Raw genomic sequence first — 13,362 nt, forward strand, 5'->3', positions numbered from 1 at the left:
GATGTCGTCTAAAAATGTTTGATGCTGATGCAAAATTGCTAATAGTGGTTGTTGACAAATTATGTCATACATCCGTACATTATATAGAGTTTTCCGATATAATATTCCAAATTAGACAGTTCTTTGCATTCTTATGCTCTCCCATTGTTGAATGGAACAACATGCAATATAAAAACAATAAAAAATATATAAACATTAAGGTTATGTGGTCCAATATGAGGAAATAATGAAAAATAACTGATAGGAAGTCTGAGGGTGAAATTTGCTGAATATTACGTAGTGGAAACATTAAATAGGCTTAAGAAGAACTCCATTGGACGAGGACACTCGAAAATAACGAAGTCTTACTCGTCACGCACGGGTCAATTTGTTAAAATGGCCAGCTTAAGAAATAATCCACACTTATCTACGTGGTGTGCTTCGCAAATATCAGTATTGAGACCGTTGTCATTTGTAATACGAATAAATGATGATTTCCTCTCTAATGATGTGTCCCACTATATCTATTCGGATTTAACTGTGACTTGTATACTATAACGCTATTTATAAGCCGAAATTTATTTTAAATATGGCTTATAAAAGATATATCTTCAAATATATTGAGAAACTCTCGAGCTAATTATATTATCAACGTAAAATGTTTGAGCTTTTTGATGTTGACGCGAATTTTAACAATTAATCAGATGCAGTGATACTAAATCAGGATTGTATAAGGAGTGGATCAGAAATTTTCAGGTGTTTTTCAGAATTTTGCCTTTGAAATCTGAGGGTTTCCGTGGATTTTCCCCACATCAGATCCGATGGGACCACCTCGGAAGTGTACTCTTTCGAATAAAAAAATAATTTTGAAAATCGGTCCATAATTGGACTGAGAAATCGGCGAACATTCATTAAAAAATATATATACAGCCCAACATAAAACCTCCTCCTTTTTCGAAGTCGGCTAATAACCAAGCTATAGCCTGTATGGAATAGTTTTCTTAGTTTCAGTATTGACTAGTCCACAGCTCAACAACTGAGCTAAATTGAAACATTCTATCCACATTTCAGTAAACTAGGTTAGTTCACAGCAACTTTGGTAGTCTTACATCTTAAACTACGATGCTTGTATCAGAAACCCACTAAGCTTTATCCATGAATTGTTTCAGCAAAGTGGACCGATTAACAATTCAGCGTTAACATATCTTCTTGATTAGCTAAATTATTCCGGAAGCACGTAACCAAAAGGGAACTGAAAAGCGATTGAAATTAGAAATCAAAGCTTGTTTAACAACCGAAAGAAAGATAATCCACACTGTCGTTTTTTCAAAATAAATGCTCAATTCTTAGCAAATAACAGAGTAGATTTTTACGTACTTCAAATAATTAACATATTTTGTACTTGATTCGCTATGAATTTCGAAACATTCCATTGCTAATTACTTATTATTCTTTCACAGTTGCTTCTGTTCACTCATCCGTATGATATGATTGTGGTGTCAACAATTGTTCAAGCTCCATCCAGTATAAATTGATGTAATCGTTCGGATGGAATAACGGATGAATTTTATTATGTAGCATATAGAATATTTTCTTTTACTATTATGTACGAAAATAAAATGGACGAATACATATTTTGTTTCAGCTGGTAGTGGAGCATCAGCATTTTTTACTTTCCCATTTTATCTTTTATTTTACGAACTCCATTCTCATAGTATTCGAAACATTTGCATTTTAAGGTGGAAATTTACATAAATTTATGAGATTATCATCACCGGGTGGATAAAAAGAATACCAATTATTTTGAATGGCGTTCGTTTTTTTAATATACGAGAGTAATATATTAAGTAGGCCTGGCCTAGGAATGAAATAACATTACTCGTTTATATATATATATATATATATATATATATATATAAAATTCATAGGTTACGGATATTATTGAATGGTCATATGGAGAAAGAAGACTTTGTTCTGACGTTTTTCTACATGTGGGATAAGCTTTAATCTGGCACGAGGGACTTTTCAATTCCTATTTCAATTTTAAATTAAGCAATATTTTACCTATACAGTATACAGAATTGTTAAAATTATATCAGAGTTAAGCCAGAGTCTGCCTAACTTTCCAATTACTAATAACATAAAATTTAGTATCTTCTCAGTAGATAGTTATTCCAATAATATATGGGTGCATCCATAATACTTCTGGGGACTTTATTCTGAAATACTTGTATAATATTGATATTATTTCTCACAGAATATACATATAGGTTATAGTATTTGCTTCTATATTTTTTTTATTATTCTCTTAGGACTTCAACAATCTGCCCGTGGGCAATAAGTATTATTATATGATTTCCGTTAAATAATATAGTTATCCTGACATATAGATGATCGCTTCAGTAAGTGATCTGCTGTACAACTTATAATCTAAATCTTCTTTTAGATACTATCCTAGCTTATTTTAAAGTCTATCCTAATTTATTCTAAAGATTATTAAATCTCACTCTATGTGTCTATTAATCAGTTCGTATGGTAGTTATGATAGGTTCGTATAGCGTTTGAGTCTATGCACTAGACTGTCATTGCGCACATTTAACTGTTTGGCGAGTGTATTGGGATGCACTAATAGTCTTTGAGAGTACTTCGCAGTAACACTTTGAATCACACTCGTTATGGGTTCTAAGGGGATGTCGCGCTCAATCAGTTTGTTAGAGACGTAATATGAGGTATCGACGATGACTCGTAACACTTTATTCTGGAACTTCTGGAGGATAGCTATGTTAGATTTACTAGTAGTACCCCACAGTTCAATACCATAGGTCCCAAGTATTCTTGGTTCATTGTTATATCTATTATATACAGCTGACCTACCGACCTACTGACCACAAGAAACTTCCAACTTCATAAAGAAAGAAACTTAACAAAGTCGAATTGTGGTTGATAACGTGGCGTATCAAAACAAATGAGGCAAAATCTGCCCATGTGACATTCACTCTTTGTAGAAGAACTGGTCTCTCACTAAACCTGAATAATCATGAACTTCCGCAAGCAGACAACGTTAAATATCTGGGAATGCATTTTGATCGACGTTTGACATGGAAAAAACCTATAGTGAAAAAACACAAACAGTTTGGGCTTAATCTAAACCAAATATATTGGCTGATAGGGCCTAAATCTAAATTATCATTAGATAACAAGGTTTTGCTGTATAAGTAAATACTTTGGCCCATTTGGTCATCTAGTATTGAACTGTGGAGTACAACTACAACAAATCTAACATATCCATCCTCCAAAGGATTCAGAACAAAGTGTTATGCATTCTGTGTACTTCTCCACTCTTACCCTGGCCGCAAGCACATATATACCGATGGCTCCAAATCTCGTAGCGGGCTTGGCAGTGCATTTGTGGTAGACAACCAGGCTTTCCGTTTCAAGCTACAGTATTGACCACTGAATTCTTTGCGATATTCAAAGCTTTGTCCTGCATCACAACATAATCCTTCAAAGACTGGCTAATCCTGACCGACCCCCGAAATACTCTCGAATGTTCTCTGAAACAGAAGTTCAACGATCCCCTGGTCATCGACTCACTGTCAATTATCCGTACCCTCTGTCTGAATAGGATCAGAACAAATTTACTGTGGATTCCTTCTCACGTTGGTATGACGGGAAATGAGCACGTGGACAGTGCGGCTAAATTGGCAACATCCACTCCCCTTCCCATCACGGATATTTGGGTCCATACTGACCGTATCCTATTCGCTTCGCGTTCCTACCCTTCGTCACCATGCCGTAGCTCTGAATCGAGTAAGATAGGGCCACTGTCGTTTCTCGCCGTTTCTCCCTGTCGGTCACTTGATGACTTCGAGCCCGTCTGCTCACTGTGAGTTTTGACGCCATATCCCCATTTCAGTGTACCACATATTGAACGACTGTCCACGGCTCATCCAAATTAGAACTAAGTGTGGGATGTTAATTTTTAGAAATGCCTTAACAGAAGAAAATATAGACAGACTGCTTGAATCTCTACGAGAAATCGGTTTTCTCCATAGAATCTAGCTTATGCTAAGTTTAGGTTTTCTGACCAAATCACCATTACCACTTAGGTATGATGTGTGCTATCTGAATAGAACCTCTACTTTGTTATGGTTGTATTTGTAATCCTGTATTTGTGTCCACTTTTAAACTGTATATACACTATTTATACTTTCAGCCCCCTTGTTTATATTATTATCTATATGTATTTATTAATTTATAATTTTATATATACAGTTTATGTTTGTCCCTGTCCCCTGTATATCATCCCCGTAATATTGTATAGTCGCGAAATGACGACACCCGTCAAAGCTACAAAAAAATATATAAAATAAAATATATTATAATTATAATTATAATTAGAAATTTCAAATAGCATATTCGCATCATCAAATAATCAGACGAAGTTATATTATGAAATATAAAAAATAATACTGCAATACTATTTTGTCATAACATAAATACTTTTAACAAACAAGAAAATATTAAATATGAACACTGAATTTATATAGTTTAGATTTTAAACTAGTTTTCATATTGCCATAAAACGGCTATCTATATGCAATACATGATTTATAGCCGGTATCAAAGTTTGGTTTGAATCTTTATGGATTTATTGTCAATTTCGGAACTATCTAGCTGTCTATTTATTGAACTGATTGGAAATTGAAAGTCTTCATAAACCTCCGCGGACTATAAAGATAAAATTGTGGTGGGGTAGCAGTAAGCAAACAAATCACATTTCTGAAGTGATTGGATGGTGTCAGTTTAATCGATATTATTTCTTTTTGTTTTTCCTTTCTCTTTCCGTGTCTGCAAAAGTTCGCCAGTTTCGGGAAAGCTTTTAACCGACTCCAAAAAGCCTCTTGTTTGATTGTTGTCGTAGAGATTGTTTCAGCTTTCATATGTTACTTTACTTATGGATTGTTAAATTTATTTAAATAATATAGTCTATGGTAGAAAATATTGATATAGATTACTATATGTTAAAATAGTGGTCCCAATATGCATTATGTAACTATACAGTTCTGAAAACGTAATAGTAATAAACGGGTTGTGAATAAAATGGAGTGCATTCATAACAGGTGGAGCAAAAGTCCCACTACCATTTTGATTGCGCGCTATCTTGTTCAGTTTTGCTTTAACCATTATGTTGTGTAGATGTCCAAATTTTATTATAGATAAATATATGCTACAAAAATGAAAAAGATGAATTCAGTGATGTGGTTCTCAGTTACACATTTCTGCACGCAGTTCATGGTGAATTTTAAAAATTTATTTCAAATTATTCCCGTACAAAATTCAATTGGCTCAAAAATTGCTACCGAGAGATCCTGATCAAGGAGTTGAGTACCCTAATATAATCCTAAGGCTGTCTGAATGAGCAATGAAGCCATATTCTCAGTGGCCACGTAAATAAACAGAAAAATCAGTTTTGGAAACATAGAATCTTCAATTAAACCATGAAACATCATTGCATCCACTAAAAACAACTGTATGATGTGATATTCATGCTGGAAACATTATTTGTCCCTATTTTTTGAAAGTGGCCAAGGTCTTGATGTTACTGTTACTGTTGAAGTTTATGTGAATAAGCAACAAACGATTCAATATCTTAAAGGCAATATTTGTCAAGTGTAATATTTCAAACAATGAACATGTTTGGACATTGTTGAAGAGGATGACATCGAATTTAAAGTAGCTTTCATCTTATATGAATATCTTGTACAATTATGCTGCTGATGGGATTCCAGACTTTCTATGAATCTGACTAATTCTTACTAATCTTGGGGTGTTCAATAGTCACCTGAGAACGTTTATTGAAAAACTTGTATTCGACCCATATATGTGTTATATAATACATTTTTGAAGGAGAAGGTTGTTGTTTCTACGGTTGTTTTCTAACGCTGCAATTTTTGCTGATGCGAACTGAATTTGTTCTGGCCACTCAAATCTACAAACGATGAAAAACGAGACATGAATATGTGACTTTTTGGGGCAGGATATTAATATTTTTTATTTTTCATGAAATGCCCGCCATATAAAGAATTGAACAACTGGAGTCAAGCCAGAACATCTGAGCTTAATCAATTTGGACTAGAAAGACAGCTTTAGACCTTCATATGGTATATAGCAAGTGAAATATTCTGCTGTTTGTGGAACAGCATCATCAGTACTCTTCCTTTATTAAGAAACAAATTCCGAAAAGACATCTAGAGTTAATCTTTTAAATAATTTATTTTAATTATCAAAGGCTGTGATGTATTACTTTCTCTTTATTAATGTTCAAGAAAAATGGATAAAAGTGGTTGAAAAATGTTCATATTAAGGGAATTATACCATAGTAATAACAAGCACGCTAAACAACTTTCATCGCATCGCGACTTTTTCGAAAAAAGTCTTTCAAAATGCATTCAAAATACGACTGAGGAGAATAATATCGAATTTTTTTTAAATAAAATAATAAAAAATATATTATAACAAAAAATTTATATATAGGCCAAGAAAATTTTAATGTTGTTTTAATATTATTAAAAAATATAATATTTTTAACGAACCTTTCGGATAACCTTAAACAATACCTTTAAATGTACCAGAAAACCTAATAAACCATTAATTTAAAATGCAAAAACCACACTGAATCTTTAAATTAAAAAAATATCGTTATATCTATATTTTTTTCGGCGTCTCAAATCCAGATTGCAGTCTCTAATTATCATAATAACTCTGAATTCACAAGAACCAAAGGATACTTAAAAATAATCCATTCACAACGGTTCTAGTATTCTATCGAATCAATCTGTTGAACCTATAAAAGAGCAATTAAAAGGAAAGCTTACCTTATCAAACTCCAATTTATGTCCCTACACATTATTGACCGGAAACATTCATTTCATTCGAGGGCTTTTCAAGTAAGTCAAGTCATTACAAGTTGGGAAATTGATCTTTTGTCGGGTGCCTTGGCCATTACCGGGCCTTTTGTATGGGAATCTTCACGCTTCAATTACTCGCGCCACGTTATTGCTCGAAACAACTTTTAATAGTTTTAAAGTCAATTAGAACAAATGGAGTAGAGAAACTGTTCTCTTGTACACTTGATGGTCTGTCGAACTGTTATCAGAACCGTATGTTTCTTAACAGACAGTTTATTTTTAATTTCGCTGGTCAAGGAAAACTTATTTTAGCAGATCTCATTTTATTTGTAAATTAAATTTATGGTCACTGGTGCTTTATCACCATGATTCAATAAAAATTTATTAAATAATTAAATAAATCGGAAATGTTAAATCAAAACCTTTTAATAGTTTGGTATAAATTGTATACACTAATCGATATATGCGTCATTTTTTATTGACAGACTTTTGTCACCTTTCGGGTAAAACTATAATTTCATCACTATAAAATATCTAATATTTTTGAGCGAGAAACAAAACATGATTTTTGCAAACTTCTTTTAAAACCAGCTTTATACGACTAACAGAATTTTCTAGAGATTGAAACAAATATCAACCAGACAGGGAAAGGTCTGTATTATATGACAGATATATCAAAACTTCCCAGGCGATTTTCCTCAGTTTTTCAGTTTTTTTGAGTCAATAAAGATGTCTATAGTCTTGGTCTTACAAGTAGTGGAATACTAGGCTTTTCCTGCTAATGAATTTTGCCTATTTCTTTTTTAATTCTATAACTGCTATTTTTAGCATTCTTGTGGGAGTCAATTTAATGATTTTACGAATTTCGAGAACTTTCATGTGGAAGCCACTTATCGAACTTCTTCTGATGTCCAGTCTTATATTCTCGGGGATGCCGTGAGATGAATTATGCCAGTCTAACTCAATATGTTTAAGAATTATGTTTCGGATATTATAATGACCAGTAACTTTTGGCTGAGTAAACAAGTGGCATTACCTTTATGTCTAGAATATCCTATGCTCACAGCTTTACCTTTCTTTTGACGAATGTTATAATGCATGGTTTCATTAACTAAATATTACTATAGATAAGCCACTTAAGACTGCGATGCATCTATTCGGAAAACTATCTTTCTTTCTCGTGAACCTTATATTAATTGATATATTTACCATGACTCAGGCAGAACTTATCTCTGTTGCTTTTTAAAATTATTCTGAACTCAATTATTTAAGTTTCAATTATTATAATATACTTATTGGCTATACATAGAATTATAGTAAGAAAAACTAGGTACAATGCTTAAAATAACCTTTATATTTAACAAAAGGCTATTCTTACTTACAATTTATAATCAGCTACTTATTATAGCAATAATAATAATAAATATTAAGTTATTAAGTTAAATGTTTTAGATGGCCACATTAACAGTAGATCTATCTGACCATAATTAGACCTTTTATCTTTAAAAACCAACCAATCCCTTGGTTATTTCCGTACAAAAACATTAGTGAATTTAATGATTTTGAGTTTCAATACAAATTATTCTCGATTTAGATCACATTTTACCTTCATACAAGCTAACATATTCACCTCTTGGGCAACCACTATCTATCTTGGCAACCAGTTTTTATCTCTCTGCAATTTCCCTAAGACATAGCACAAGTTTCGATAAAGCTTGGCACCAAGGATTAATATAAACATTAAAAATTATATTTCTAAGGAAATATATAGAGTTATTAATATCGTATATCTCCGATAGACTCTTCAGAATTAAACAAGAAGAAAAATATTTTAAACTAAAAGAAATACAAGCTGTAGTGCCTCGACTCGACAAAATTACGACATCTATATTTGAAGAAAATGAAGAAAATCCAAAATGCCAATTCACTACAAGATATTAATCTACAATCAGGGTACTCTACCCTGGATAGCAATGTGAATAAGATTCAGTCATTCCAGAATAAGGTATTGCGTAACACAGTGGATGCACCTTGGTATGTATGCAATGAAGTATCGAGACCTGGAAATTCCTACAGGCAAGGAAGAAATCAAACGGTTCGTTGGAAAACACGCTGGAATATTATTATATCCTGAAGCAAGCTGGTTTAAACCGCTTCGTAGCTTCATTGTTTGATTTACTTTCACGGTTGCTGACACAAGTCTAATATGCTAGGATAAGACAATACAAGGATCCTTTGAACATTACACTTGATCGTTTTTTTTTTGCTCTACTACTAACGAATTGTGCACAAAACTCCTGAAAGCTCGGTAATTTTTTTACAAAATTTAATGTATGAGTAAATCTTAAAACAGCAAGAAAAATTAGCCATAAATATAAAAAACTTATATTTGTGATAATTTTGCAAACATTTTTTATTCCTTGCCTATTATACGTTAAATAAATATATGTTAAAAAAACCAGTAAACAGTAGATGAGTTAATTTCTCATTTATTACCATTATAGCACGTTAATTTAGACATAATGAAAACATCTACCGAATTGATTAACTACACGGTTAAAACTTATCTTGTGGAAGTTTAATGTTGCTTTCTACACATTATTGACTCTTAACTGTAACTTGCTCGAACGCTTCCCGAGTAACTCAAGCTATTACAACTTCGGAAATTGATGTTTAGTCGTGTTTCTTGATCATTATCAACTATCTTAACCGGAAATCTTCACGTCACAAATTCTCATATAAATGTATCAAGCAAGCTGTAATTATTATTAATTAAGTTCATGTATATTTTATACTACTAATTTAAAAATATTTACTATTTAACAGTTGTTTCGAAAGTTATAAACAAATAATTGTAGAATTTCATGAAAAATTATAGGAATTATTATTAGAAATGTTGTGTTTAGTTGAAAAGCACGGCAGTTTTTGTACTTCAGAAACTTTTCGATCTTGTTTACTTAACGCCTTATTAACTGCGTCTATTTTTCTTGTGAGAAAACACGGCGACATCTCGAGGACCGGTCTCCATCGTTATGCTGTGTAAGTTTTCGTCTTCCGCAGACCCACGTTTCTCTAGACAGGATTTAAGAATTTGTTACTGTCCACTTCCTTCCTCTGTTAACCCTTTCAAGTTTTTACAAAATTATTTTACTTTTATTCATATAAATCTCCAAAAAGGTTTTTCTCTCTACAAGTTCGAGGACTTGTGAAGTTACAGAAGATATGTAGAGCACGTATATTACTTTTTTTCTAATATAATTTTGTTCGCCCTATTCTTTGAACTTTATGGAATCCAACGAAGTAAAACTGGTACAAGGAAGCGCGAATATGTATTATGTATTGAACATTTCAAATACAGACCTGAATAGTACTAACACGTAATATTAATTTTAAATACAATAAAAAGAAGATACTCTTTTATATAAATTATTAATATAACAGGTCAATTGAAAAGTCCCGGGCCTACCATAGTTAAACACATCTTTTTGGCAAAATTAGTTTTCATTCATTCAACATAATTCCCTTCAAGGGTGATATACCGATTATAGCGACTCTCCAACTTTTCGGTACCTTGCCAGCCGACTGTTGCGTTTTCCCACGCTTTGGCGCGGGTTCATCGTGTGCAGTCCACTCGGATGATTGTCGATTGGACTTCGGAGTGAAATGATGGAGCCATGTTTCACCCCTTGTCACATATCGACGCAAAAACGCTTGATTATCTTCAAACACGTCTCTGAATAATCAACTCGTCTTTATTTTTGACCAAAAGTGAGCTCGCGCGGCACCCACTTTACACAGAGCTTTCTCATACCCAAATATTCGTGAATGATATGATGTACACGTTCAGTTCATATCTTTGGAGTATCTACTATTTCATTCAATTTCGATTTATGGTTATTCAAAATCATTTTGTGGATTTTTTAAATGTCTTCATCGGTAACAACCCCTTTTGGGCGTCAATTGTATTTATCGTCTTCGGTGCCCATTTCACTATGTCTAAACTTAACATACCAATCCTTGATGGTTAGTTTTCCTGGGGCAGTATCCGAAAACTCGACAAATGCCGATCTTTTATGTCTAAACATGGCTAATCACTGTCCAGAATCATCAACACATTTTTGTTTTTAGATCAACGGTAAGCAAACGCAAAATCTTTACGATATTAGCTAACTCACGCAACATCAGTTTTCGATCGTTCAAAACGATTTTGTAGATTCTTCTGACGTTTTTTCGTGTTACCATCTCGTTTGGACCATAATCGATGGGTCTACGACCATGCTTGAAGTCAGAAAACAAACGTTTTTTTATTTTTTCTGATGGAGCAGAATCCTTATAATAGTTTACAAGCCATTTATTCGCTTGAAGAATATTTATCCCACCAAGAAGGAGTGTAAAATTAAAACACAGAAGTTTTCTTGATCCACTGTTTTGAAAATAACAAAAGTAGAAAGTAACTTATGAGTAGAATATCATGAAATTTTAATAACTTTTTTTTGAAGGTCAGTACTGACTAAACAAGCGGTGAATGTTATAAAAGCATCATCCAGGACTGTGCTATTTACACTATACTTATCAAAAACAATTGTATTCTAAAACATATACTTAATAACATAAAGCATTTACATAATATTTTCAAATTTGAAGTGATAAGAGAGAGAAAATGTTAAATAATAAAGTTAGTAAATAATGGTCGATAATTATCTATTAGATGTTTTGAAACGTATTATTGTTTTATTCAAGTTCTTCTCACTGAAATTATAGTAAAGGATGTTTTCCACTTTCGCGATTATTCGAATATAAATTACCTACTTCCCTGTTTCCTTTCGTTTCGTTTTGCTCATTTATCAAAAACTTTTATAGTTGCCGACAATGAGTTTGAGTCGGTAGCGCTGTTGAAATGGAAAATAAGAGAAAATGCACAAAAACTCGCTGTTTTCAAAAGACATATTTATTAAGTGGACGAAAAAAAAGTACGCTAGAAGGAATTTGATTAATTCGCTAGTCGTTCATTGTGTTTTTGTTTCAGACTGAACAATTTACCATTCTGTGGTTTCTTTTCTCCGTGATTGTGGTGGGGAATTCTGCCGTTTTAATAACATTATGCGTCAGTAAAAAACGCAAGTCAAGAATGAACTTTTTCATACGACAATTGGCTATAGCAGGTGAGTTTAATATCAATTATTATTATTAATTTAATGTATAATCCGTTCAATAAAAGAGCGAACTCGCGTCTTCTAAATTTATGAGGGCGAAACGTAGCAATGTTGCCGCAACTACTATGTATTTTAGGTCATTTTGAACTTGGCATATAACAAAATCCTAATCTATATAAAATAATGAAACAAAATAACATTATCAAATATGATTTATATTATATTATTATAGTACATCTAATGCAAATATTATCTAACGACTTAAACTACAGTTAATTATACAGTTACAAAAGTTTGTAAAATGAAGTTTTATTTTATTATATTTACATTGAACCCTTTTCCACAGCACTTAAGAGGAAAAGTTCTAGGCTCGTTTTTTATGTAGTGGTATCCCTTGGAAGACTAATCGACCTAACTAACAATTGTATATCCAAGTACTTTCATTCGAGTGATTATTTACCTTTTTACGTTTAGTTCTTATTGCCTTCGTTACAGTGTTTGCTTGAAAAGTCATTTTGATATTATTGTAATTTTCCCTAGTTTCTTTTGTTTCTGCCTGTAAACACATTTGTTGATAAATTTAGACTTAATTACTGCATTCTCCCTAATATATTTGCTATATCTGTAAAACAGTTAAAAGTCCTTCTCCATCATACATTCTAACCAAATGCTGAAATTTTGATATTTCTTGTATTCACTGTATTTTTCTTAGTTACTTTCACTATGCTTTGGTTCGTTTCTCCATAATAGTCGCTTTTGGATTTGGAGGAAAAGACTAGTTTTGCACCATAAATATAACGATTGCTAATTCCAGCCTGAATATGTGCGACATATGTGCGACAAATTATTAATAAATATTTTAAACAAGAAAACCTAATTAAATGTAACTCTAACTTTTACTTTTTTCTATCAACTTTTGTTGTCCTTACACTATTTTTATCATGGCCTTGCCATGAGTGAACCATTGACCATTTTGATATATCCATGAGTCATTGAAATATACAAGTTGAAATAACAAATCTTGATTGACCTTTATTTTGTTATATGCTTTTAATAATAGTATTCATTTAAAAACAATATCTGAAGTTCCGTTAAAACTCTTCGTGGGCCATAAGATTATTTAATTTCCATTCCATTTCTACATATATCAAAGCTTTCCATATCTTTAATTTTTTTATGGATAACAGGTCAATTGAAAGGTCCCCGGCCTGACACATAGATAGCGCTAGTAGAATTAAATCCATTGTTTTTAGTTAGCCTTAACCCTCAAATGGTGCGTGTATAAATTTGACAGCTGTCGGATCATTAGTTTGTGAATT

The 13,362-nt window shown here is 32.4% G+C and overlaps 1 protein-coding gene across 4 annotated transcripts in view; it reads left to right on the top strand.

Annotated features, from left to right (window-relative positions):
• Nucleotides 1–13,362, top strand: part of Ccapr2 (cardioacceleratory peptide receptor 2) — a 121,968-nt gene that overhangs the window by 68,093 nt on the left and 40,513 nt on the right. For all 4 annotated transcript variants that reach the window (XM_076399201.1, XM_076399202.1, XM_076399199.1 and 1 more), the window contains exon 3: nucleotides 11,917–12,052. In XM_076399201.1, coding sequence (XP_076255316.1) covers nucleotides 11,917–12,052 — 136 coding nt within the window. The remainder of the gene's footprint in view (nucleotides 1–11,916; nucleotides 12,053–13,362) is intronic.

This window comes from Rhynchophorus ferrugineus, unplaced genomic scaffold (assembly GCF_030347505.1).
Source record: "Rhynchophorus ferrugineus isolate W39M unplaced genomic scaffold, kcgeb_rfMv2 rfM3, whole genome shotgun sequence".
Lineage (NCBI taxonomy): Eukaryota > Metazoa > Arthropoda > Insecta > Coleoptera > Curculionidae > Rhynchophorus > Rhynchophorus ferrugineus.